Source organism: Hydractinia symbiolongicarpus, chromosome 5 (genome assembly GCF_029227915.1).
Source record: "Hydractinia symbiolongicarpus strain clone_291-10 chromosome 5, HSymV2.1, whole genome shotgun sequence".
Taxonomy (NCBI): Eukaryota; Metazoa; Cnidaria; class Hydrozoa; order Anthoathecata; family Hydractiniidae; genus Hydractinia; species Hydractinia symbiolongicarpus.
This window is the reverse complement of record NC_079879.1, coordinates 22,374,597-22,398,757: the sequence shown is the minus strand read 5'-3', so window position 1 is coordinate 22,398,757 and position 24,161 is coordinate 22,374,597. Positions and strand designations below refer to the sequence as shown.

Here is a 24,161-nt window from a genome sequence, read left to right as displayed (position 1 = left end):
GATCTTTAAACAAAGAAACAATAAAATGACATCTTCGGCATAACTTGCTGCGCAAATCACACCTTAAACAAAAATATTTACCGTAAGATCAAAAAGTCACATTTTCGTGAAAAAAACGTAGTGGAAACCGCAAACCAACGCGTAACAGAACGAACGGCGAAACAGTTTATGCAAGATCTCACAATCACAATGACGTTACCAATTTTACCGATTATTTTAAGCATACTGATGACGTTACAAGCCGCTATTGTAACTCTATACATCATTAAATCATATTCAACCGATATACACGGTCAATCCCAAAAATGGTATCCAAATCAAAAACCTCACATTTCAAGTCTGTATCATGAACAGCATGGCTTTATAACACACAAAAGAACAAATCTCTTACGCGGGAATCAAATTTCAGATTCCACTGAGGAGGATATGCCGGTGCTATTTATAGCAGTTATAAGTGGTGGAAGTTTCATTGAGAGAAGAAAAGCTATACGTCACACATGGATGAAAGATTGTTCTCGTAGAAAGAATGTTGTATGCAAATTTTTCACAGACACTTTGAACGTTAAAGGAAAGTCTTTACCTAATGCTACTATAGACAAGCTGCGGCAAGAATCTGCAGAAAACAATAACGACTTAGTATTGTTAAGCACTCCATCGGGGAGGAATTTTGCAATTCGTTTACTAGTGTAATGGACTGGGCAGAGGATAATTTCGAGTTTGATTTCTTCTTGCGGATCGACGATGATCATTTTTTATGTCTTGATCGATTGTTGTACGAATTACCGTTTAGACCAAGAGAGCGATTATACTGGGGGCACTTACATTGCGCACCAGGTGAGCCTTTACTACTATTATAGTTGTATTCCAAAGACAGAAGCTCAGTACAAAATTCGCATTTCATTACAGCTTCAGTTTCCAAGGCAAAATTTTAGCTTTAAAATTGAAAAAAAACTTATTTACACCTCTACCTTCTCTATATTAAAAATTCTTGTTTGTCTGTCACACGGGTCGATTCGTGTTAGAAATGCACAAATAATTTTCGCCGATCAAATGCAATATATTGCTAACGACTAGTTTTCCAATACGTCAGTTTGTCACTTGCTCACGATTTGGCTCAGTCTCAACTACTTAATATTTAAAATTTTTACCCGACAATCAACCTCGATCCCAGAGCCTGTATCGTTTTTTGATAGGTGGATGAAAGTTTCATCCCTGTATTAAAAAAACGCTTCATGCCCTTGAATCGAGGCTGCCCGGCAAGTTGCTTAAAGATTCATAGAAAAACGTATCCTAGCAGCAATTTTGTTATTTATCTTCCGCGAATTGTTTGAGACACTAACACGCTAAAAAAGGGAGTAACATTTAACACTGACTTATACTAGATACTTTAGTTATCTTTTAAAAAAACACTTCTCTGACATGAATACATTTTGACTTTTTAAGGAGTGGTTAGGATTGACGAAGGTTGGGTGATGTTAACTGAAGATCTAGTACGAACTTTTTTAAAAACAAAATCAACTTTGCAATGTAGTAGATTTGCAGATCAAGCATTAGCAATGTGGATATACGATTTAATGAGGAAAAAAAATATCCTATGGTATGGCGACATCAGGATATTTCACCATCCACCTGCAGCAACTATATCTGAATTCAAGATAAGAAAAGAACTATGTCACACCTACTTGAGTTTACACGGTAGCTACCCAATTGATATGAGAGTATTTCAGTTGATACAAGAACGGGAGCAGCATTTCTACGGACATACATACGATGTCCCGCCTATTATTGATGTATGCCCTTATGAAAGGAACAACTTTAACTGGAAATGGTTTGACCCGAACTATTATACGGAACCAAAACCATGTAAACAAAATCCAATTTGGAGCAACGGAGGAGAGCTATTTATAGGTCGAAGTATTGATATCAGATACAAAATAATGGAACAAAAAGCTCAGGAAAACAGGTGGAGAACAATGCACAATACTACTAAAATTCAGGATATGGCAAAGAAGATTTAAATCATTTTTACCATATATACATTCTCTATACAGTATCATTAAGTTATACTATTTTTTACAAAATAAAGAAAAATAAATTATACACTCCTTGTGAGATTGTTATTAAACGGTTTAACCGATCTATTAAACTAACCGGGATGTTGAACTATTTCATTTGCAGCTTGTTGAGTGATTTTAACAGCAACGTTTCTTTCTCACTGATCTTCTTTTCCAATTCCAACTAAACAGAATGTGAATAACCTACTTAAATAGGAAAAGAACATCACTAAAAAATTCACCCGTAAATATGAAATTAAATTTAAAGTCCACGAAATTTTGCACTTTTGAAAATTGAAAGGATTGACCAGTTCACGAAAGTGTTTCTGAACACGTGTTTTTGCGTTCCAGCGTTTTATTTCTTAAACAGCACAACCGCAAAGTTTTTTTTGCTATTTACTCGCCACGATAAACCTTTATTTATTCGCGAGGAATAAGTTACAAAAAAAAATCCGGGTGTTTTGTCTTTAGAGACTTAAGGCCGTGTACACTTTTAACTGCCCGGGAAATAATAACGTGCAAAATATTTGTCTAAACTTCCTTTTTAGAACTAAGACAAGGTCGTGAAATTAATACTCATGAAGACTATAAATGCTACATTTCACCTACCTTCGCTGCTGTCAGCTTCTCTTGTGCAACTTTCGTTATAAGCTCTTTCATTTCGTCTTTATCGAGGTGAGACAAAACAAAGTTAGCTGTTGATTCCATTTCTGTTTCATTTGATGCTTGTTCAACATTTTCGTCACTGTTCATGTGATCCTCCTCATTCTGTGTGAAAAATAAATAGAAGCCAGCTTGACATCCCAAAATAAATATTCCACAAAACTAAATGAGTTCTCTGGTATAAAATTTAAAACGAACTCGAGCGTGCGCAAAAGATGAAATCAAAAACAAAACAAAAATTTTTTTAGAAATATAAATAGTAAAAAATTTGAATAGTCAAAATAAAAGAAAAAAAATTGTAACTTACGCATCCAGGCACTTCTTCGCAGACGGGATTAACATACAAATCATACCATTCTTTACTAATCGATTCTTCCAATGGAGGAGGGAAAAGTTGAACGGTTGGAACGATATCTATTAAAACCTAGAAACATATTTGTACTAGTCGTTATAGCCCGTGGAAAATTTCACAGTGAATTTTATCGTTTATATTTCCCACATCACCATTTCGTACATCATTGCCGCCTGTTGAAGTGAAGCAATTTGCTTGGACGGGGGTTATTATTATTATTACATGTCTGATTAAAATGACGTTTTTGAATACAAAACCCCGGTTTTTAAATTAGTATACTGGGATTATAATATAGACTGCTCTGACCTTTGTAAACAATGGAAATATTCCAAAATACCCATAAAAAGACTGTTTTGTACCTCTTTAGTTATTTCTTTCACTTCTTGGTTTTGTGTGAGCATCATACGGTAAAGTTGGTAATGTTGAAAAAAGCTAAAATGGAAATGCCGGTATTTGCGACAAGCTTTCTCTTTCAGCTTTCAATAAACGATTCTAGCTATCTTAAGTAAAGAACTGAATCTGAAACACAAGATTGCAGAAGAAAAGATTTGTGAATTTGTCTCGTATTCCGCATTTATAAAAAATATTGGTAAAACTAGGTTGCTATTTTGCAAACTTTTCTTCCGCAAACAAAATCTTCCCTTTTACACACCCTTACTTAAACAAATAGAGATTTCGTTAAAAACTTGTTCAAATTTCAACCACTTCTTCTGAACTTTCAAGATTTAGCCAAATTTCCCGAGTTTTAAAAATAATCTCAAGGCAATGTGCATCATCTTAACCACTGAGTGTCATTACACACTTTTATCATGGTTTATCAAGTTGGGTTATTCTAGGTAAAAGCTACATTCAAAAATTCCTAATAAAAGTCAATAATACAAGCATAACAGAACAAGAATCTCAATAACATTTTGTACATACCTTAATAACATATAATCTATTATTTTCTTTAAATTTCTTGCCTCAAACAAACCCGTGTCGTTTTCATCTGTCTTTAATACTTCCCGAAAACAATGAAGATTCTGCTCCAAATCCATATCATTTTCACAATTTTTAAGAAGGGTCGTTTGAACCTTTAGAAAAGCGAGTAATTCTTCATCCGATAACAATTCCTCATTAGAAAACCTATAAAAAATTAAAGTTAAGCGTACAAGTATAATTATATGCTAGACATATATGTGCTGCATACAAAAATTAATATTTACATGTATATGTTAAAATAACAATCAATCAATGCTCCAATTTTGAGAGATGTTTCATGAGTAGCAGTCTCATCCATCAGAATTGCAAGTTTCCTGAACACAAAAAATAAACATTTATTACCATGCTTCCACAAAGGCTACACGATTGAAATGTCTGGAAATATACATGATAAGGGAATGAAGTAAAGCTTGTTTTTTATTTTATCAGAAAATTTCAAGATTTCCATCTCTTCGCTGTTTTTAACCTGAACTTCACAGCTGGTTAAACTCTTTTAGTTTAACTTTGTGACATTCTCGTATCAATTGCTTTATTTCGCACAACATTTTGGCATATCTATAACATAATTAAACTCCAATTTGCTTTTCACGACCCCCTGTACAAAAATTTCTGTGAAAAAGTTTTACTTATTTCCAACTTTGATAATGGAACTAAAAAATGACAACAAATTAAGAGTAATCATATTAGCAATAATGCGCATCAGAACAAGAATGCATGAATTTATAGCTTGCCTGCTGTGCTGATGGTTAATAAAGAAAAATAAATTTGTGAGAAAGATAAATAATAATTATAAAGGACAAACAGATTTAATGCCAATGTTTAAGAAACAGAAAAGTATAGATTGATCATTTAATCTTTTATCATTTCATGTGCATCTGTCTTTGTGAAACTTCTGCAGACTGGGTTTATATTTTATTTGTTAGCTGACTAATTGGCACTTTCTTGACATTCATGCATTAGACTGATATCAAATAAAATTAGTGAAGTCAATGCACTGTGCTTAGGATCGGCAACTCAGTCAGTAAAGTGTTTATGTCCAAAAGATTGTGGGTTCAATTCTTTCAAAAAAACCTGTATAACTCAAATGAAAGCTTTAAACACTTTACAACTGCCTTTATAGAAACAATTGACAGGGTATAAGCCTTAGTTAAAGTGTCTTTGCTGATGTCATCTAATTTTTTTTTACAGAATATGGGTAATAATAGTGACTTACTACAAGCAGACCTTAATTCAAAAAAATAGGTATATACATATTACATTACAGTCATAACATACACTTCTAGTTCCACTGCAGTATATTCCCTCAATCTCACAAGCTCAGTTTCGTCAGTTTCTATAAATTGATTCCAAACCATCATTGACGATTTTGTTGCTGAACTATCACATTCTGTTTTTAAAAACCTAAATTTAATTTAGTACAAAATCACTTCAATTTAATGTTTTTAACTCAATCTTCACTCACACATTAGGTATATCCACAAATAGGTAGCTAGAGCTCAGTCCTCAGGCACTATAAATTCAACACTTTTATAAGACAATAACTTCAAACGTCAAAATGTATTAGCTATATGTCCTTAAAAACTGAAAAACATCTTATATTTTCTGTTTTGTACAAAATAAAAATTATATATTTGTCATGTAGCAGCTAGCGTATACTGACCAAATTATGACCAAATGTCTTATTCTGTCATTTCACCTTTCTCGGTAACTTTCTCATCCGACTGACAAGGGCTGGCTATAGCCTGATGATATCCTGGGCCTTACATCCATGATGTACCATATTACCATTTTCACCAGCACCAAAACTTGTGCACTTTATGTGACAGATGGCCCAAACATCGCTGAGGTAGATAACACATGAGAAAATTTTTGCGCAGTGGGGGTATGATATTTTAATCTATTATTCTTTGTAATCATTCATTAAATACCAAAAAACCTATTATTATTATTATGAAACTAGACAAGTTAGAGAATATTTTTGAGAAAAAATTTTATTTACCACTCGTGCTTTCCTTCATAAATCTGGTTTGGTAATTTGCGTCACCAAGTTTTCCTAATGTCACGTCGATTTTTTGAGCATCAGAAAAAAGTAGTTGCTATAGCTCATTCTGAGACAAGTTGCCAAGTATTGGAATCATTTTATTCATTAGAAATAATTCTAGTGGATCTCACATTGAAAAAAAAAACATCATAGAATTAATTTATTCTTTTTGCTTGGCCCTACGCAAAAGCCAGCCTTGTTCGCCAACATTTTTGTAAGTTGTTTTTAGAAAGGCTTATAGTCACAACCATGAAGTTATATGTTGCGAAAAGAGTTGTCAGATCGCCGCTAAAGCTTTTTCTTTAGATATTCACATGCTTAGGACGGTATACGGTATGCGTATAGCTAGCTGGTTAGCATAGAAAGAAGTTTACTGTCACAGATTATCCAACACCAGCTTTCACTACATGTTTTAATATAAATTAAAATAGCTGTCCCACACTGACTAGTGTTAGATTAACTTGGGTCAGCAATAAAGGTTGCCCCATTGTGACTAGAACAGTAGGTACCTACTCTTTTGCTGACCCCAGTTGAAACCTAAGTGTCAACTACTGGGGTCAGGAATAAAAGGTGCCCACAAAGTGCCCACAGTCGCTAGCTATACAGAATGCCCAATCAACTTGGGTTGGAAAAAAAGGTTGCCGATAATGGCTCTAGGTCGCACTAAAAATAAATTGGTACGAGGAATGCATTTGTGAGGCTAGCTACTCCATGGTCAATACGGGTCGACCATTTTGCGTGTACACAAGGTCTGTAACTAGGTTTCCGGCGATCGTAGGTTTTAAACTTTCATGCACAAGCCAACCTCGACCTCCGGGCTCTTATTTCACTTTTTGATATTATGGAGGCGTTCAAAGAAGCACTGGGCGGTAGCTGGTAAAAATAAAACATAACTCGTGGTTATTTTTGAAGAAAGCCATTTCTCTTACCTTTTCGAACTTTGATGCTCAAAAAATCAATAAATATATAACACGAATTAGGCGAGCCAAGTATTGTGCGTGTTCTCGATTTAATTTGGACAAAATTTAAAATGATGTAAGGATTGAAATTCACGCTTAAGATTTTATCAAAAACGGAGCTTCTTTTATAGACCGCAGTCATTCATCAACTTATTGGTCAACGATTGGTTCAGGAGATTAAAAAAGTGCTAGTATAATCAGAGCGTTTACAAAATGAGACGTCATTTGGGTATGTTTGTTAAATCTAAATGGTAGCTTCCATTGGGTTGCTTTGTAGTACTTAGTTTTTTGCCACAGTAGAGTGAAAAAATTTATCAAGCTACAATTTCTTAGAAAAAATTAAATGTTGTCAGAAAAAAGTGCAGTTACACCTGCAAAAATAAAAGCTTATTACACGACTAAAAAATCTCACGCAGGACTCTACCGCGCCTATGACGTTTGGTAAACTAAAAACACGAAGGAGGAGGGGACGCGGGACTGTTCTGCCCGGATAATGAACATTGGCCTGATTAAATTGGTGTGTATGTTCCGACTTTTGGAACTAAAAACGAACACAACTCTTTAACGACGTTTCGGCCGTACGACGGCCATTTTCAAGTATAGCTATTTACAATTGACAAATTCAACACTATATACAAAATATCGTACGATATATCATCGTACGATCAAATATTCCGTAGGGGCAAGTCAATTATCTGAAAATAGAAATAATGGCATTGATGCAATATTTCTATTAAGAATTGGCTTATCCCTACGGATTAACAAGCTTTCCTTCAATTCCAAATCAAAATTATTAGATGCGGAGGAGATAATAGAAAAATTATCTAAAGATGGTCTATTTTTACAGAAAACAACATGCTCCAAAACCGCACTAGGGTTAATAGATTTGACGGATTTTCCAGTCAAGGCAGAAACGGCCATGTGTTCGCAGGCTCTAACTTTCAAATGTCGCATAGTTTTTCCATAATAGATGGCATTGCAGCCATCACACTGATATTTATATACGACTTTTGAACGCAGAGCCTTTGAAACACGGTCCTTAAACCGGAAAAAATTGCCAATTCTACAACCCGATTTGAAAATAACCCTAAGCTTACAGCACGGAAGATGCCTATCAAATGTTTTAACTAAGTGAGTTCGCAGTTTCAACGATATATTACCCAAATATGGCAAAATAATAAGAACTTCTAACTTAGGCACGGTACTGAAAACTTTCTTATCTTGAAACATTCTGTCGAGAAAAGACTTAATGCATTGATCAATCAAACTTGACGGGTAGCCATTTCTTAACAGAATGTTTCTAAGATCTTGCATTTCTAAGTGAAACCTAGAAAAATCAGAAACAATCTTAAATATCCGAAAAATCAATGTCATTATCAAACCCGTTTTATATTCTTTCGGCAAAAAGCTGTTGTAATTCGTGTAAACACCACTAAATGTAGGCTTCCTATAGATAGATGTAACAAACTTCGATTCATTGCGAGAAACAGATACGTCAAGAAACGGAAGAGTTTTATCGGCCTCGCACTCAGACGTGAAAGATATGTTGATGTGTTGCCTATTAAGATAGTCCTTAAATAGAGGCAAATGGCTAGGAGATGAGAACAACACAAAAACATCATCAACATATCTTCTATAATACACTGGCTTAAAGGATGATGGACAATTATCCAACCAAGTCTTTTCGTGGTGCGAAAGAAAAGCATTAGCAAGGCTGGGGCCAAGAGGTGATCCCATAGCTACCCCATCGACTTGCTTGAATAGTTGACCGTCAAACGTGAAATAAGAATTTTCTGTGGCCAGAGAGAGGAGTTTACGAAAATCACTTTTGCAAAAATTACTGACTCGGTCAGTCTCTGAAAATAAAGAATCAGTACAAATATCTATAGTTTCTTGCAAAGGAATATTTGTAAATAAAGAATCAACATCTAGGCTAGCCATAAACAAACTACTGTCCTGTTTACTAATTTCTTCAGCAAAGGAAAAAGAGCTGAAAACAGTATACTCATTAACTGTTAAGGGTGCCAAAAGTGGATTAAGAAACTTAGCCAAATTGTAGGTGGGTGTATCGATAGCCGATAAAATGGGCCTAAAAGGTGGACTTCCGTTAACAATAGATTTGTGAATTTTACATAAACCATATAATATTCCTAGCTTTGACCCAGTTGGTTTAAGTTTTTCATGTAATCTTCTTTCCAAGGAACCGTTGTCAAGCAAAGTTTTCAAAACTGCTGTAACTTTTTTCTCTTGATTGATGATAAAATTCAGCTCCTTCTCTTTATCACATTTAACTTTTGCAAACTTCGCTGTGTCATTCAAAATATCACTAATCTTGTTTACGTATATATCTTTATCGACAAGAACAACTGAATTTCCTTTGTCAGATTTTTGAATAACTAAGTCCAAATTATTTGCCAACGAAAACAGAGCTTCAAGTTCTTCATCGCTCAGGTTTTTGGGTTTCTTCGAGGAATTGTAACTTTCAAAAGATGAAATAGCACAATCTTTCATCCGCGATTTTTAAAGATCTCTTGTTTCGGACGACATTTCCATACTTTTAACATTACGATAGAGCTTTTCGAAGGAAACCATATAATCAGCATACTCGACTTTTGAAGGTGGTATTGCATAATTCAGACCTCTGGCCAGCAACGATTTATCAGCTTCGGACAGAATGTGTGACGAAAAGTTGTGGATTACGCGATCTGGATCATGTTTTGTTGGCACAGACTGCAAACCAAGGTTGAACAGTTTTTTCTTTTGGGTTTCGTCGTTAGCAGCAAGGATTCTGTCATTTCGAGCGAGGAAAAGGCAGGTAATGTGAGTGAAATCCAAATATGATAAAGATGCTCTGAGCGAGTTTCGATGGACATTAAACTGATTTTCGAGCGTCCGTATCGTTGACTTTTTAATGTAGATTTCTTCATTCAATAATCTGTTTTGACATTGTCTATAAGCATCAAGGATGGTAATGTGATTTCACTCACATTACCTGCCTTTTCCTCGCTCGAAATGACAGAATCCTTGCTGCTAACGACGAAACCCAAAAGAAAAAACTGTTCAACCTTGGTTTGCAGTCTGTGCCAACAAAACATGATCCAGATCGCGTAATCCACAACTTTTCGTCACACATTCTGTCCGAAGCTGATAAATCGTTGCTGGCCAGAGGTCTGAATTATGCAATACCACCTTCAAAAGTCGAGTATGCTGATTATATGGTTTCCTTCGAAAAGCTCTATCGTAATGTTAAAAGTATGGAAATGTCGTCCGAAACAAGAGATCTTTAAAAATCGCGGATGAAAGATTGTGCTATTTCATCTTTTGAAAGTTACAATTCCTCGAAGAAACCCAAAAACCTGAGCGATGAAGAACTTGAAGCTCTGTTTTCGTTGGCAAATAATTTGGACTTAGTTATTCAAAAATCTGACAAAGGAAATTCAGTTGTTCTTGTCGATAAAGATATATACGTAAACAAGATTAGTGATATTTTGAATGACACAGCGAAGTTTGCAAAAGTTAAATGTGATAAAGAGAAGGAGCTGAATTTTATCATCAATCAAGAGAAAAAAGTTACAGCAGTTTTGAAAACTTTGCTTGACAACGGTTCCTTGGAAAGAAGATTACATGAAAAACTTAAACCAACTGGGTCAAAGCTAGGAATATTATATGGTTTATGTAAAATTCACAAATCTATTGTTAACGGAAGTCCACCTTTTAGGCCCATTTTATCGGCTATCGATACACCCACCTACAATTTGGCTAAGTTTCTTAATCCACTTTTGGCACCCTTAACAGTTAATGAGTATACTGTTTTCAGCTCTTTTTCCTTTGCTGAAGAAATTAGTAAACAGGACAGTAGTTTGTTTATGGCTAGCCTAGATGTTGATTCTTTATTTAAAAATATTCCTTTGCAAGAAACTATAGATATTTGTACTGATTCTTTATTTTCAGAGACTGACCGAGTCAGTAATTTTTGCAAAAGTGATTTTCGTAAACTCCTCTCTCTGGCCACAGAAAATTCTTATTTCACGTTTGACGGTCAACTATTCAAGCAAGTCGATGGGGTAGCTATGGGATCACCTCTTGGCCCCAGCCTTGCTAATGCTTTTCTTTCGCACCACGAAAAGACTTGGTTGGATAATTGTCCATCATCCTTTAAGCCAGTGTATTATAGAAGATATGTTGATGATGTTTTTGTGTTGTTCTCATCTCCTAGCCATTTGCCTCTATTTAAGGACTATCTTAATAGGCAACACATCAACATATCTTTCACGTCTGAGTGCGAGGCCGATAAAACTCTTCCGTTTCTTGACGTATCTGTTTCTCGCAATGAATCGAAGTTTGTTACATCTATCTATAGGAAGCCTACATTTAGTGGTGTTTACACGAATTACAACAGCTTTTTGCCGAAAGAATATAAAACGGGTTTGATAATGACATTGATTTTTCGGATATTTAAGATTGTTTCTGATTTTTCTAGGTTTCACTTAGAAATGCAAGATCTTAGAAACATTCTGTTAAGAAATGGCTACCCGTCAAGTTTGATTGATCAATGCATTAAGTCTTTTCTCGACAGAATGTTTCAAGATAAGAAAGTTTTCAGTACCGTGCCTAAGTTAGAAGTTCTTATTATTTTGCCATATTTGGGTAATATATCGTTGAAACTGCGAACTCACTTAGTTAAAACATTTGATAGGCATCTTCCGTGCTGTAAGCTTAGGGTTATTTTCAAATCGGGTTGTAGAATTGGCAATTTTTTCCGGTTTAAGGACCGTGTTTCAAAGGCTCTGCGTTCAAAAGTCGTATATAAATATCAGTGTGATGGCTGCAATGCCATCTATTATGGAAAAACTATGCGACATTTGAAAGTTAGAGCCTGCGAACACATGGCCGTTTCTGCCTTGACTGGAAAATCCGTCAAATCTATTAACCCTAGTGCGGTTTTGGAGCATGTTGTTTTCTGTAAAAATAGACCATCTTTAGATAATTTTTCTATTATCTCCTCCGCATCTAATAATTTTGATTTGGAATTGAAGGAAAGCTTGTTAATCCGTAGGGATAAGCCAATTCTTAATAGAAATATTGCATCAATGCCATTATTTCTATTTTCAGATAATTGACTTGCCCCTACGGAATATTTGATCGTACGATGATATATCGTACGATATTTTGTATATAGTGTTGAATTTGTCAATTGTAAATAGCTATACTTGAAAATGGCCGTCGTACGGCCGAAACGTCGTTAAAGAGTTGGCCTGATTAAGTACGGCAGCTTGCACCGGTTAAGAACAGGGCAGAAAATACATAATCAGGGCAACATAATCAGGACAGGCCGGCTTATTACTCAAAAAATATTATTTGGCACTTATAAAAGGGACATATAATCAGGGCAGGCCAGTTTATATACGACAGTGTAATATTATTTCTCATTTATTATAGAACGAACATAATCGGGGAAGGCCGGCTTATGTATGACAGTCAAATATTATTCCAGACTTATAGAACAAATATAATCGGGGCCGACCGCTTTTATATCATTCGTCATCACTTCTGACAAGCGAATAGCCCTGGTGGCAAAGTTGTTGTTGCTCTCAAATGAAACGAAATTTCGCGGCAAATACTAAATTTTGGGATTCGCAAGTTTAATAAATTTTCACCAAACTTAATTCCCTCAAAAAGAATAATTTAGGTTCCGTGAAATTTTGTTACTTCAAAGTATATTATGCTGAAATGTATTTACTACAAGATTAGTTTTAAACTAAGAATTACGTCGAGACTTTTTCTTCCGCCATCTCTAGTTTTTAGGGGTGTTCTATCTTCCAGAGAATGTTTAATTCACAAAAGTTCGAAGAAAATGCCAATCACAGCCTGCCTGGCCAGCCATTATATCAGCGTTCATAATCCGGTCACCACTACATAACCAGTGCAAAAAAAACATAATCGGATCATGTGTACATAACCTGGCTGTCCCGGTTGTAAACAGGCCGTTTTCGCAATCTGGGCAGAACAGGACCCTGTTGAGTCGGGACGCGGGACTGCATCGACACCAAATTAAAAATCGAAAGTTGTTGGTTGGGTTGGAAAGTCAGATTTTTTGACTTTACAGCGTGTAAGTGATGTTTTGTTATCATGAAGATTTGTGCTACAGTGAAATTGGATAATTCAAGAAACTGTTATGTTAATTTGTCTCGAAGTCTTGTAGACGCGTGGAACAGTCAAATAAAAAATCTGCAGGTAAAATAATTAATTGGGAAGGAACACTTTAAACGTAGCTACGTTTATGGGGGTAAAGGATTAGGAGGGGAAAGTTTGCCTGTTATGTTTTAAAGTATTTATCTCTAAAATCCATTTTTTAAAATGTGAAATGGAAAAATGCCAACATACTATTTTTTCATGTTCTATTAAAAAGAAAAGAAAAAAAGTATAAAACCAACAACCTGCTTTTAAGTAGCTAGCTATGTAGCTATATGCATTGACATATAATACTGGCACTCATATTTTTCTGGCAAAAAAATCTTGTGGCTAGGTTTTAGCCAATAGGATTATTGCATATTTTGGGGGAAACAAAAACGGTGGTTAAATGTTCCTAAAACATTATTCTTTGCAAGTCATATAATAAACTCAGGTAGGTGTATTGTTTGCCCCCAGATGTGATGTCATCATTGCCACAAGAATTTAGCTAGATGAGAATTAAATCAGCTGGCTACCTACCATTTGTCGCACTTAATGTAAGTTGTCAACAGAACGATATCATTTTTTTAGCTACTGGTAATTATCTTTAATGCAGTCTACACAAACATTAGAATTATTGCCCTAGTTCAGTTGTGCTAGAGGAAGTAGTGTTAACAGACCATAATTTTTAAATAAATCAATGCTGAATTTGAGCCTAAAGTCATTCTGGCTTGACTTTTATTACGAATGGATGTGTGGATTAACCTTCTATTCTAGAATTGATTTGTTAGTGGCCCCTAATTATGAGCGCTACCTGGATTATGTACAACAGCTTGCACTGTTTATAAACAGGGCAGAACATACATAATCTGGGCAGCATAATCAGGACAGGCCAGCTTATGTACAACAGTTAAAAATATTATGTAGCACTTATATATAGAACGAACATAAACAGGGCAAGCCGGTTTATTTCGATAGTTTAATATCATTTTTTACTTAAAAACGAACATAATCGGGGTAGGCTGGCTTATGTACGACAATCTAATATTATTTCCCACTTATAGAACGAACATAGTCATGGCAGGCCGGCTTATGTACAACACTTTTATATTATTTCTCACTTAAAAAATGAACATAATCGTGGCAGGCCGGCTTATGTGCAACACTTTCACGTTATTCCTCACTTATAGAACGAACATAATCAGGGCTGACCAGCTTTTCATCATCATCATCATCATTCTCGGCTTAACGTCCGTTTTCCATGCTAGCATGGGCTGGAGGGGGTATATTAATAATATTAGGTCATCCCCAGAATTCAATTCCTGCAAAAAATAAAAATGAACCCACCCATCTGTAAATCTAGTTGTGTGAAATTTAGTTACTTCAAAGTATATTATGTTGAAATGTATTCACAAGAGATGTTTATACTAAGAGTTACGTCGAGACTTTTTTCTTTCTGTATGCCCAGTTTTTAATGGTGTTTTATCTCGCAAAGAAAAGTGCCTTAACATCCTGTTTATAAACAGGCTGTTTTCACAATCTGGGAAGAACAGTATCAGTTGCAGCAAACCCATTCACAGGTTGGCGTAGAATGTAGAAAGTTTAAGCATAGTAGCTAAAGCTTTACCATCTACTATTTTTTTGACTTTAATGTAATCAAAAAGCTTGTTTAACACATCTGATGAATTTTCTGTTTAGACAGTTCTTGGACGTGCCTGTGCGATTCCACACATCTTATGAAATGTGTTAGCCTGCTAAAAATCCATGGGCTTACTGGTCCTGAGATCTTTTCTCATTTTACAATTTTGGTCTGCCTGTTAGTTAGTAAAATAATGAAACTAATCTGTGGGGGTCCGAAGTAAAGCTTCAGCTGGCCATTTTGAGAAAACAGAATATGGGTGTTATTATTCAGATAAAAAGTTTTGTTTATCAAGTGGTGGGGTTTTTTAAAAAACTTTTTTTATACTACTATTACAGTGCCTATTCAACCCATTTCGCATGCCTCAATAATTCTGTGTCTTAAAAGTGCATGGGATCCTGAATAGCTGAATTCAATGGAGTTCTTAACCACACAGGGGAATCTTTTTTGTCATGAAGAACAAAAAATATGCATGTCCCAACAATGTGCACTAGAAGTGATATTGACCAATTTCAGTTTCTTTTCCTTTCAGTTCCTTTTTCGTTTCTCTCATCCTGATCAAAAGGTAACTAAAAAAGCTCCAGAAGGGCAATACTAACCTAAAATATGCTTCCTTCCCTTTTCCCCAAAGTAAACCGACATGTTAATGCTAATTTAAATTTTTAATTAAAATTTGATCTATAGAAATTCTTTTGAAATTTCACATGCATTGAGTTAATTTCTTTAGTCTACAAATTATCACATTGCCATCTAATTATTTGCTCAACTAAAGTGATTTCTATTTAACAAGGATTAAGGTGTAAAATACCATTTCCTATTAAAAGCTTGACCTTGATGCATGAAATATTGGGTGAGTTATTTTTTGTGATTTTTTTCTTTGTTTTTGCGCACTTCTCACAAATATTAGGGGGAATAAAGCTAAATGAACACATCAATGTATTTCCTATTTCTTTAAAGTTTACAAAATGTATGTATGATTGGAATACCGTGCTTCCTATCTAAAAAAAAATTGCAGCCTTGATTTACACACTAATGAAGAAGTTTGAAAATATTTATCATATAACTTTAGTATGCTATTACTTAGAATAGTGCACATCTTATCGTAAAACTTAGAGACCACCTTGTTTACAGCTTTAATCCACTGACCTTGAGCGGTGATTAAAAGCCATGGTTGATCACTTGGTAGTAAAAGGTTTTTTCTTGTCTTTTGAACATAAGGAACAAGGATTTTCTTAAGTAACCCAATACGGGTACCTTCGTTTGCTCAATGGTTTTCGGTTTGACTAACATGTAATACAGGATTTTTTTGTATTTTTTTTCTAATTTTCATGCACCTTTTACAAAGAAATATTTAACCCACACTAAAAAAAATTTAGTATTGTTTGCGTAGTGCCCAAAAAATAAATATGTGAAAATCTCATAAATTAAGGTATAGACATATAAATAATTTCCACTGAAATTATAAGTACAAAATTGGAGATCAAGTTAGTATTTCAAACTTGCAATTATTTAGGTTGGTTCTAGCAAGTTAAAATCTCTACTACCAATTCTGATTGGAACAAGGAATGGACTATCCCTTATATCATCTTGGTCTGGTGAATACCTCTGCGATGATGTGTGCATGCTGTCTATTGACAGAAAAATTGCAAAAGTATTTGATTTACATGATGGTGACCAGGTAAAGTTTATGACCTGCAAAATATCATAATCGAGTTCAAATAACTGAAATAGAAACGCAAAAATGAAGAAAGAATTTTGCGAGTACTTTCAGTTTTCTATTTTTATTGATTTGCATATTTAGTTTTCCATGTATGCCTAATTATGCAACCTGTTTCCTTGAAATCTTCCATCTTAAATACTTTTTTTAGGTTCAAATTTCAATATTTTCAGAACAAATTCAGCCTGCAGATTCAGTAACAATTTCTCCTGTTGAAACGAGTGATTGGGATATTCTAGTATGTATTCTTTCTTCCTTATAAAAGAGCTTGTTATAAAATCTTCTTTTTAATGCTAGTATGTAATCCAAAGTAATCTTTTTATGTATTTTTTGGTAAGTAATAAGACTACCATCCATTATTGTCTTGGCTAGTTTTAAATTTCCTGCATTTCAGTTTATTATTGTTGCAAAATTAGGACAAGAAAAAACAAAATGGTTATGACAACAGTACTAGTGGCTGTAGCATACAGTACTGTATAGTATACAACAATTTTATATATACAATAAACTCCCTTAATATATTCAACTTTTATTTGACTAAGAAAAGTAAGAACAATATAAAGCTTATAAATGGCAAATCTTGAAAAGGTGCTCTTTCGATCAAAAGCAAAAGGTTTTATTTGAATTTGGATCTTGGAAATCAAATCTTGGCATACGAATAAAGTTAAGATGTGTAAACGTAGAAACAGTAAAAAAAATTGACTTTCTTTGAAAAAGAATAATCCAGAATTGTTTGAAATGTCCAAGGGGCCTAGGGTGTGCAGTATGATAGAGGGGCATTGAATATTCTCTTAGGTCTTCAAATAGTAAAAGGTCAAAGCAACATAACATTTTTAAATCAACAGCAAGTAACTGTAATAACACAACAAAATAAGTGTTCATGACATCAATTTGATACATTTAATCTGAAAAACAAAAACAAAGTAATGGTAGGTAAACAATTTTTCAAAAATACTACGATTGTCTTGAGTAAGAACTTTAAATATTATTAGTACAGAGTTTTAAAATAAAAGTGTCCTTGCTATAAAAATTTCCAAAAATAAATAGCGTGGGGACTGGACAGTATATTTACCAACAGATATACAACAATCAAAAGATTTTAAAGTTATATTTTTTTACATAATGTATGCTTATTTTTGTAGGAATTGAACAGCAAAGTTCTAGAAAGCAAGTTGCTGGATCAGATATCTGTCATCAAAGCTGGACTTGTATTCCCATTTTATATCTCTTTATCTGGGGTGATATTCTTAAAAGTTGGTAAGATTGTATACTATTTGTGCTATTTGTGAAATAAATTGTATTCGTGGATACTGATAAATTGACTGCATGTATTTCTTCAAAATCAAATTACAATATTTTATGTATATCATTGTTTTATTTTTATGTTTCAATAGTCGGGCTTTTTGAACCAAGAAATTTTTTTTCATTGGATAATTCTTAAATATATATAATGTGGTTCTTGATAAAGTTGATTTGGCGTGGAATCTATATTTCTTTTTGTCCTGGTCTCCCTCACAAAACCTGGAATCGTCATGGAATGTTTTTAATCTTGCGAAATAATGTATTGTTTTTTCATTCAACATTTTGTTCCACCTTTATGTATGTGTTCGTATCCAACTAATATTCGCACATATTTGTTGTGTAAGAACTTAGGATATATTACACAATAATAAAAATGTTGTGTAAAAACGTTTTAAGAATTTATCATTATAAACCTGCAACCGTTGGGGATTTTCCCCTTTATGTGCAGAAAACTTTGAAACGATTTTATTCTCTTTTATTCTGTTGCCACCCTGTAATCTATAAGATAACAGGGTTAGACTCACTGAAGTTATTGAGAGTTGAGGTTTGGCTTGACGTGGAAAGAGTCATCGAAAACATCTTTCTTGAAAAAAATCGAAAACACCTTTCTACCTTTTTTGCCTTTATGGTTGTGATGGAGGAAGCCTCTTTACTTTTTTTTGTCTTTTTGTTTGTTTTTGTTTCTTATCCCTTTAACTTGCGTACCATCTCCATCAAAAAAAGTTCTGCTTATACTGGTCCTGGTAATATAAAATTATGGAATTTATCTCAAGAATTATGTCTGTGAATTGATTTGCTTCTTTTTTTAGTTTCCACTTCTCCTTCCATGCATGTTTACTTACAAGAATTTACTGAAGTTCACGTGATACCTAATCAACAATCAAACATTCCGCTTTCACAATCACAGCCAATGAAAAAAGAAAGATCACCAACTGCGTTGGCTAATGTAACACAACTGAATAAGTCACGTAATCATGGTTTTAGCATAAAAGACAAAATGCCTTCAAAGTTAGTCGACTCACTAAGTGATGTCTTTTGTGCGGGTAGTGGTGCACGACGACACAATGGTTTGATAGAAACATCGAATAGTCCTGAAAAACACTTTTCAACGGAAATTTCTCTCCAATCAATACCCAATGTATCTACAGTTATTAAGTTCATCAAAGCTGGTAGTTCAGTTAGCTCGAAAAATGGTGTACATGGCGATCAAAATGTTCCCAGTGACAGCAAGGGGCTGAGAAAGTTTGCAGATGACGGCTCGGCTGGTACTAGTGGGCTGCAATCTCATACTGAAAAGAATAAACCAAATTCTGATTTAATTCTTCCACCTTATCAAGGAATTTTATGCAAAAGTATTCTATCTGATTCTATGACGTGTCTTGCTACTTCGGCGTGGTTCTGTGCTGAAATTACACCAATCAATAAAATAAACGAAACAAAGAAATCTAATAGTTCGAATCAGGATCCAGAGGAGATTGTAAAAATTGTTATACAAGTTAAACTTCTTCCTGCACCTATATGGAAGCATTTGAATGAAAATGAACGTGTTTTACTGGTTAATCCATTGTTGCTGGAACAATTACAAGTCGGTAGCGGTACGAAAATACAACTCAATTGCTTTCATGGAGATGTTAAGAGACCAAAAGGTATGGTTTTGCATTGCAAACCATCTCAACATAAGGAGATGATAAAAACACAATTTTCAAAATATTTGAACCATTGTGTATCACTCTCGCCAAACGTGATAATAAACCAAGGAACTTTGTTTACATTGAACATTGAAGGTGCGTCCATGAACGTTGTGGGAGAATTGATTGGTGTTGAGAACGATGTGTGTGGAAGGATAGATAGTGATGGGTTGGAGAGTTTTTTTCTTGCTATCGAAGATGATGAAGAAGTTGAGGATGACTTATCCAATGCAATGGAAAAAGCTGTTAATTACAACAATGTTCAGGAAATCGTAGATGACTTGACAACAAAATTTTTAACCAATAATCGGTTAAGGAGATGTCAAAATTTCTTCACTGCTCCCTACGTTGTCTTAGTACATGGAAAGAGCATTGCAACTTCTGTCGGTTGTGGAAAGACATTGTTTTCAGAAACCATAGCCAATCACTTTCGTTCGGCACCGCTCTTTTATAGCATAGAAATCGTTCGTTGTGTAGAGCTACGTGGAAAGAAAATAGAAACCATCCGTGATTTATGGCACGATGCTTCGGAACGCTTGTGTGAACCAGGCATTTTAATCATTGATGACTTAGACGAACTAATTATAAATGTAGATCCTTTACAAGACGGTCACGTGATAAGTTTGTACGTGGAACGATTGGTTGATATGTTCCAATCATTCTTCGAGATGCTCGTCAACGAAAATCGAAATTTGCACGTGATCGTGACGAGCACATCGAAAGAAACGCTCCATAGATTCGTCATGCCGGAATCAAATTGTCATATATTTTCCAAATACGTATGTTTAACAGACATGTCTAAGGACAATTTAGAAATATTGAAAAATAATTTGAAGTCTTCAAACAGTCTTTGCGATGAGGAACGCGGAGGCAGAAGTATTGCTGCCGAATTGAGAAAACAATTGGAGGGATGCACTATGAAAGATATTCATCTGATAATCCGGAAAACGTTGAACGAAAAACTGATGATTTCACAAGATGAAAAAGACGTACATCTGTCATGTGAAGACATTCAGAAGACTTTAAATTCGTTCAAGTCTCCGTTACTCCATGGCGTAGACCTACACAAACCGAAAAAAATTTCATGGATCGATATTGGTGGCTTGGATTCTGTTAAAGGCCTTCTTAAAGAAACTCTTATATGGCCTGCGTTGTATCCAGAGCTTTTATCAAAATCTCCATTGAGACTAACGTCCGGGGTTTTACTGTATGGCGTCCCTGGAACAGCAAAAACGATGTTAGCTAGCGCTGTAGCGTATGAATCGCGGTTGAACTTTATCAGTATAAAAGGGCCTGAATTGTTGAGCAAATATGTTGGTAGTAGCGAGACAAATGTCCGAGATTTATTCGCTCGTGCTCAGGCCGCTAAACCGTGTATTGTCTTTTTCGACGAATTAGATTCATTTGCGCCAAGACGAGGCCATGATAACACTGGTGTTACGGATCGTGTTGTCAACCAGCTGTTGACTCAATTAGACGGTGTTGAAAGTTTGGATGGTGTTTTCGTGCTAGCTGCTACATCGAGACCTGATTTAATCGATCCTGCCTTATTGCGACCTGGAAGATTTGATAAAAGTATATTATGCGGAATGCCGAATAAAAAGGACAGGCTGGATATTCTTCATATTTTGACTAAAGAGTTAAAACTGCAGGAAGATGTCGATTTGAATTTTCTAGCGTCAGTAACTGAGGATTTTTCTGGTGCTGATTTGAAAGCTTTGTTGTATAATGCGCAAGTCGAAAGTGCACATTCCGTGCTACGTTTACATGGAGACAAAGAAACTAGCAGTAACGACCAGGTAAGTTCGACTTGTATAAGCAGGAAAATTAAACGTTCTGAAATTACTGTTGTTTTTTCATCTTGGCTTTTGTGACTTCGTTTATATGTATAGCCTCGTTCTCACATATTTAAGAAAAAGTTATATTGGTTTTACATAATAAAAATATCAAATTTCAACCACACTTAAACAAAAGAAAATTTTTATTGTAGATAGGGCTGTTAATTTGTATGGAAGATTTCAAGAAAGCGTTAGACGTGACACAAGCTTCTGTGACGATTGAAGAACGAAAAAAATTCGAAATGATGTAAGTATTCCGTGGGCAAAAATAGGAAGAAAAAGCCTTTGGTTATGACAAACAAAAATGTAGATTTATGGCTACTTAAAATAAAATTAAATTTTATAACAGTAACCTTAAAACGGGATTTTGGTGATAAGTCAGTGAGTCAGATCCAAGGGACATGCAAGAATATGATTTGTAGAAACGTAGCATGTGATAAACAGTGAGGTGAAAAGTGATTTAACCATGACTGCAGGAGTTTTTTTAACTTTCTCTTTTTTGGATGTGATTTGACAAAGAAATGAAGTAATGAATAAATGAGGGGATGATTGAATTGAAATGTCGTATTTATTGAAATTTATTTCTCAAATTTTACCACTTTTTTTGTATTATTGTTTTTTAGTTTTCGCGACTTTGGATCTGGTCGTGAAAAGAAGTCGGTTGGGCGAGACTTTCAAACACAACGTGTCACGCTTGCTTAAAGGATCGATGCTGACAAAAAGCTTTTTGTAAATATAGTTATATACCTATAATATTGTTTTTATATGATAAAACATTTTATCGTTTGATGTATATTTTATTTCAAGATTTAATTTTTTTTCTTTTGCATCCATTTTTTTACTAAGGGAGTCTACACTAATAATAATACGAAATACGGTAAATAAAGGACGGGCCACCTACTAGTCACTATAATGATAGCTGTTGTCTGTCTGTCTCTGCGCAAAATGGTACCGCAAGTAGCGAGACACACAAACGAACCCGTGGATTTATCCACAGGTCAATTTTAAACAGATAGTGATATTTTGGACAAATTTTAAGCCAATGACGTTACAAAAAAAAGTGCTGACATAATAAAAAATATTTATTGGTGGCATTCTGTTACTTTCATGACGTACAAGTTTAATACAATTTAGACAAGCCTATCAAAAGTTATAAGAAGGGGGCGGGGCGGAATAGTGATTTTTTTTTCATTTTCTATTACCTGAGTTTTTCTAATAAGATAACTTCAACACCATTTATAAAATGTTTACCACCCGTAAATATCACCAAGTATTTCCTTATTTTTTTGTCGAAATATCTACACTCTAACTTTTTTCTTAAATCTAAACATTTACAACGAAAAAGTTCAAGTACATCCAGGTTCAACTGAAATTTAGACGTTATAAATTTTATTTCTTCGCGCGTTTTTAATTTTAGTGCTTAGTTGGTTCAAAACTTTCATCATGTGCTAATTGTTGCTGGCGTCAGCATTGTCATTTTATCAAATTTAGGAGGCATGGGCGACGACGTAGACTATTCTGCGAAATGTTATAAAGTTCAACCAGCACATTTTAAACTCTGTCCACATGTGCAAAAGTAGCATTTTATTATCCTACTTTTTTCTTTTAAAAAAATTTGTGTTTCAACTTCGATCGCAAAGCATCACGTACTTAGTGCTGCACGGTCGTGCGTCTAAGCGGCATAATGTCCACTGGAAACAGAAATGCGCGCGCATATTCAAAATGACGGCGATTCAAGCGAATTCATTGGTCGAAATCATTAACTTACGCCACACAATTATAAAATGATTTTGACTTAAAAACGATCAGGCTCGATATTGAGCACTTTAATGTGTGCGCCTTGAACGGACATGTGCTATAAATTTGAAGTTAACTTTCGCCTTAACTTATGAAGCGTTCGCTTATGTGGCGAAAATAGTATATAGTTCCCATATATTGAACATCGATACCAAGGTAGCTTCACCGTCTTATCTCATATTAAAAAAACGCAAAAAGTCCTGGGAACGATAGTGCAAAAGGGTATAGTTACAAAATTTAATAATTTATAACGTGTTTAAAAGTTTTCATTGTAACGTAATGTTACGTGAAATGATGTAAGTGGAGAAGAATTTTGTATCATCCATAATGTCTTTTTACACTCATATTTGTTACAAAGGACAATTATTTCTGTGTCGGTTATGTAGTTATGAAAAATCTATAGCTACAACTCTTTTTTATTGTAAGTTTAAAATTCGTTGCTAAAATTAAAAATAAAATTGAATAATAAAAATGAAAAAAAGAAAAGAAAAGAAAATTAACATAGATCCAATTTTATCAAAATACGAACGCAAAAAAAAAATCAACCAGCTATAACATTTGCATTTCCGGTGATACTTAAGATTAAAAACAGGATGCTATGCAAGATTTTGATGATACTTTTTGATGCAAGATTTAACCTGTAGCTGGATTCAACCTGTATAACTAGTTAAATTATCAAAGACCTCTTGATGAATTATTTTAAAACTCGTTTTTTTCTTTCCCTACTCGCAATTTGCTACAAATGCAGCACTTAATTTTTCCCTTTTTTATCATATTACTGTACACGTATAAAACAAATTTGAATTCAGTTGAAAATTTCACCTTCTTTTTTAATTTATACAATAACACTCCTGTTTCAAGATTTCGACATCTAAATGCGAATTACATTTTTCATTGTGAGTGGTCGACCATTGTGTACAAAGTAATCCAATAGATGATGATCAAGTAAATTCAATGCT

The 24,161-nt window shown here is 34.4% G+C and overlaps 5 protein-coding genes across 8 annotated transcripts; 3 read left to right on the top strand and 2 right to left on the bottom strand.

The window, feature by feature from the left end:
- Nucleotides 1-43: 43 nt before the first annotated feature.
- LOC130645407 (uncharacterized) lies at nt 44-2,123 on the top strand. The gene is made up of 2 exons (XM_057451394.1): nt 44-834; nt 1,444-2,123. Exons 1-2 carry the CDS (start codon nt 690-692, stop codon nt 2,016-2,018), a joined length of 720 nt encoding a protein of 239 aa, XP_057307377.1. The 5' UTR covers nt 44-689; the 3' UTR covers nt 2,019-2,123.
- LOC130645406 (ciliary-associated calcium-binding coiled-coil protein 1-like) lies at nt 1,993-5,535 on the bottom strand. Of its 3 annotated transcripts, none has more exons than XM_057451390.1 (7): nt 5,308-5,535; nt 4,275-4,364; nt 3,991-4,194; nt 3,429-3,501; nt 3,025-3,141; nt 2,664-2,822; nt 1,993-2,238 (listed from the first exon to the last, which is right to left on the bottom strand). In XM_057451390.1, exons 1-7 carry the CDS (start codon nt 5,406-5,408, stop codon nt 2,164-2,166), a joined length of 819 nt encoding a protein of 272 aa, XP_057307373.1. In that variant the 5' UTR covers nt 5,409-5,535; the 3' UTR covers nt 1,993-2,163. The 3 variants fall into 3 exon arrangements, with proteins under 3 accessions (XP_057307373.1, XP_057307374.1, XP_057307376.1); XM_057451391.1 differs by having other exon boundaries at nt 5,326-5,528; XM_057451393.1 differs by having other exon boundaries at nt 5,313-5,467.
- Nucleotides 5,536-7,737: 2,202 nt separating this feature from the next.
- LOC130646054 (uncharacterized) lies at nt 7,738-9,561 on the bottom strand. Its single transcript, XM_057452189.1, has one exon. The coding sequence runs from the start codon at nt 9,559-9,561 to the stop codon at nt 7,738-7,740; it is 1,824 nt and encodes a 607-aa protein (XP_057308172.1).
- A 785-nt stretch (nt 9,562-10,346) lies between these two features.
- On the top strand, nt 10,347-12,170 carry LOC130646053 (uncharacterized). The gene has a single exon (XM_057452188.1). It carries the CDS (start codon nt 10,347-10,349, stop codon nt 12,168-12,170), a length of 1,824 nt encoding a protein of 607 aa, XP_057308171.1.
- Nucleotides 12,171-13,065: 895 nt separating this feature from the next.
- Nucleotides 13,066-22,232, top strand: LOC130645390 (peroxisomal ATPase PEX1-like). 2 transcript variants are annotated; one of them, XM_057451374.1, is made up of 8 exons: nt 13,147-13,284; nt 13,699-13,778; nt 16,374-16,538; nt 16,729-16,815; nt 17,720-17,834; nt 18,689-21,366; nt 21,558-21,652; nt 22,029-22,232. In XM_057451374.1, exons 2-8 carry the CDS (start codon nt 13,734-13,736, stop codon nt 22,105-22,107), a joined length of 3,264 nt encoding a protein of 1,087 aa, XP_057307357.1. In that variant the 5' UTR covers nt 13,147-13,284; nt 13,699-13,733; the 3' UTR covers nt 22,108-22,232. The 2 variants fall into 2 exon arrangements, with proteins under 2 accessions (XP_057307356.1, XP_057307357.1); XM_057451373.1 differs by lacking the exon at nt 13,699-13,778 and having other exon boundaries at nt 13,066-13,284.
- The last annotated feature ends 1,929 nt before the right edge of the window (nt 22,233-24,161 follow it).